The 2,561-nt window shown below is 39.6% G+C and overlaps 1 protein-coding gene across 1 annotated transcript; it reads right to left on the reverse strand.

Moving 5' to 3' along the window:
• Nucleotides 1-367: 367 nt before the first annotated feature.
• LOC149259570 (uncharacterized) lies at nt 368-1,172 on the reverse strand. The gene is made up of 4 exons (XM_089454539.1): nt 1,157-1,172; nt 823-1,072; nt 572-733; nt 368-484 (listed from the first exon to the last, which is right to left on the reverse strand). Exons 1-4 carry the CDS (start codon nt 1,170-1,172, stop codon nt 454-456), a joined length of 459 nt encoding a protein of 152 aa, XP_089310665.1. The 3' UTR covers nt 368-453.
• Nucleotides 1,173-2,561: the final 1,389 nt, after the last annotated feature.

Genomic DNA, 2,561 nt, shown 5'->3' on the forward strand with positions numbered 1-2,561 from the left:
TTGCATTGTGGTTACAGAGAAACTTACTGTCGGCATAAACACAATAAATTGATTTACGGAGCTAAGTGCTAGTTTCCTGAGAGAAACATGAGGTGACTGGAAGAACTGCAAAGCAATTAAAAGGTTGTAAATCCCATAGCATCTCTTATATATTGTTTGCTGCGTCTCTTATATATTGTTTGCTGCAACCTTTTCTACTTCTGTATTGGAAATGATAGACAAATGCCCATTACTTCCACAAGAAACTTACTTTATATGACTTTCAAAACAAGGCTCCAATTAGCTTATTCATCTTCCCGCAGCAGCACGATGTACACAACAAACATACAAAATCCCGGGAAAAAAAGAAAGAGAGTCTATTAGGGGAACCTGGTGTGTATTGAACATGTGGTCGATAAGGTGTTTGAGGAAAGAGGGCACAAATGAATTTGTCAGCGTATCCCTTGTATGGTTTTAAGAACCATCCATTCCCGGACAAATACTCCTGCGTATAAAAAGATACACGAGTATAGATGGCTTTGAAATTCAATACAGTTGATATGAGCACTGTGAAGCTGCATGGAGTGATTACCTTGGTGAGCAGTACATGAATGCCAGCATGCTTATTGTTCCATCCAAATTCATGTAACTCCTCATTGTCTCCCAGTGTTTTGCCATTGCTATCAATGTACTGCAGATACGAATTGTTGGCCGATGCTTTGTGCAACCATGCAGCAGCCCACAGCAATTCATCCTGAAATCCCCATTAGTATTAACTGGAAGTTAGGTTGGGTATTTTGACGGGACTTTTCCGGGTGAGAATAAATGAAACAGAAAACTTACTTGGTATCCATCAAAGCCGCAGTTAAATGAGCAAACTCCAGACTTAAGGCTGTCACAATAAGATCCCCTGTATCTGTCTGCAAAGTCGAAGAGCTATGGAGGACAAATACGCGTACGAATGGAATGAATAAGTAGCGTTCTGCGAACTGTTCATCGATACATTTAAGAGCAAGTGCTATGCGAACTCGCGCACAATGAAGCGACTCAGAGTCATACCGAACCGCTTTACCTGCCCCTTTTCTCCCGTTTTCTTATTTCAGTTTTCGATCAACGATCAAAATTCATTCAATCGTCTAACATCACAGATCCACGGTCGACAATAGAACAGCAAGGCGGCTGGGGCAATTCATCTCAAAGGGAAACGCCTTACGGCGTAATTACAATTTCTTTTTTGCTGTTTAATTTGTGTTATTCTTGATTATCAGTGTATCCCTTGTATGGTTTTAAGAACCATCCATTCCCGGACAAATACTCCTGCGTATAAAAAGATACACGAGTATAGATGGCTTTGAAATTCAATACAGTTGATATGAGCACTGTGAAGCTGCATGGAGTGATTACCTTGGTGAGCAGTACATGAATGCCAGCATGCTTATTGTTCCATCCAAATTCATGTAACTCCTCATTGTCTCCCAGTGTTTTGCCATTGCTATCAATGTACTGCAGATACGAATTGTTGGCCGATGCTTTGTGCAACCATGCAGCAGCCCACAGCAATTCATCCTGAAATCCCCATTAGTATTAACTGGAAGTTAGGTTGGGTATTTTGACGGGACTTTTCCGGGTGAGAATAAATGAAACAGAAAACTTACTTGGTATCCATCAAAGCCGCAGTTAAATGAGCAAACTCCAGACTTAAGGCTGTCACAATAAGATCCCCTGTACCTGTCTGCAAAGTCGAAGAGCTATGGAGGACAAATACGCGTACGAATGGAATGAATAAGTAGCGTTCTGCGAACTGTTCATCGATACATTTAAGAGCAAGTGCTATGCGAACTCGCGCACAATGAAGCGACTCAGAGTCATACCGAACCGCTTTACCTGCCCCTTTTCTCCCGTTTTCTTATTTCAGTTTTCGATCAACGATCAAAATTCATTCAATCGTCTAACATCACAGATCCACGGTCGACAATAGAACAACAAGGCGGCTGGGGCAATTCATCTCAAAGGGAAACGCCTTACGGCGTAATTACAATTTCTTTTTTGCTGTTTAATTTGTGTTATTCTTGATTGTTTAGTCTCATTTTTTTTCTTTGTTGTTTAATTTGTGTTATTCTTGGTTGTTTAGTCTCGGTTTTTTTAGATAAATGTTTTAGAAGAAATATATGGTTATATAGAAATCATCACGAGGTTTCACTTTCCAGCATTTCCTTTGTTATTCAAATAAACTGATATTAAAAGATCAACCATTAACAAAGAGATGTAACACCTATTTAAACTAAAGGAGTGTGCTCTTAGAATTCCGAGAAGATTTCCCTCAACATCGAACCATTACTAAAAGTTAAAGGGAAATAGCTTGTCCTTGTTAACCGAAGTAATGCTCGTTACGTTTGTAGAAGAAATTGGGTTAAACGCAGGAATTGTGCCTTACGTAAAGGCATAAGAAATGGAGATATTGGCTGGAATATTAGCGCCTTGCATTAAGTTCATTTTGTGACATCCCCAAACCAATGCTAAGTGATGAATTCAGTTAACAGTTTCTCCCAAAACAAACTCTACATGTAGTTTCCTCAAAGAGT

The sequence above is a fragment of the Pinus tabuliformis genome, chromosome 6 (genome assembly GCF_031772625.1).
Source record: "Pinus tabuliformis cultivar Carrire ecotype Pingquan chromosome 6, CPIR1, whole genome shotgun sequence".
Classification (NCBI taxonomy): Eukaryota; Viridiplantae; Streptophyta; class Pinopsida; order Pinales; family Pinaceae; genus Pinus; species Pinus tabuliformis.

Bases quoted from the DNA above. Each gene is read 5' to 3' on its own strand.
- LOC149259570 (XM_089454539.1), bottom strand. The intron at 734-822 runs GTAAGTTTTCTG...TGGGGATTTCAG, and splicing joins GCGGCTTTGATGGATACCAA to GATGAATTGCTGTGGGCTGC. The intron at 485-571 runs GTAATCACTCCA...TTTTATACGCAG, and splicing joins TTCATGTACTGCTCACCAAG to GAGTATTTGTCCGGGAATGG.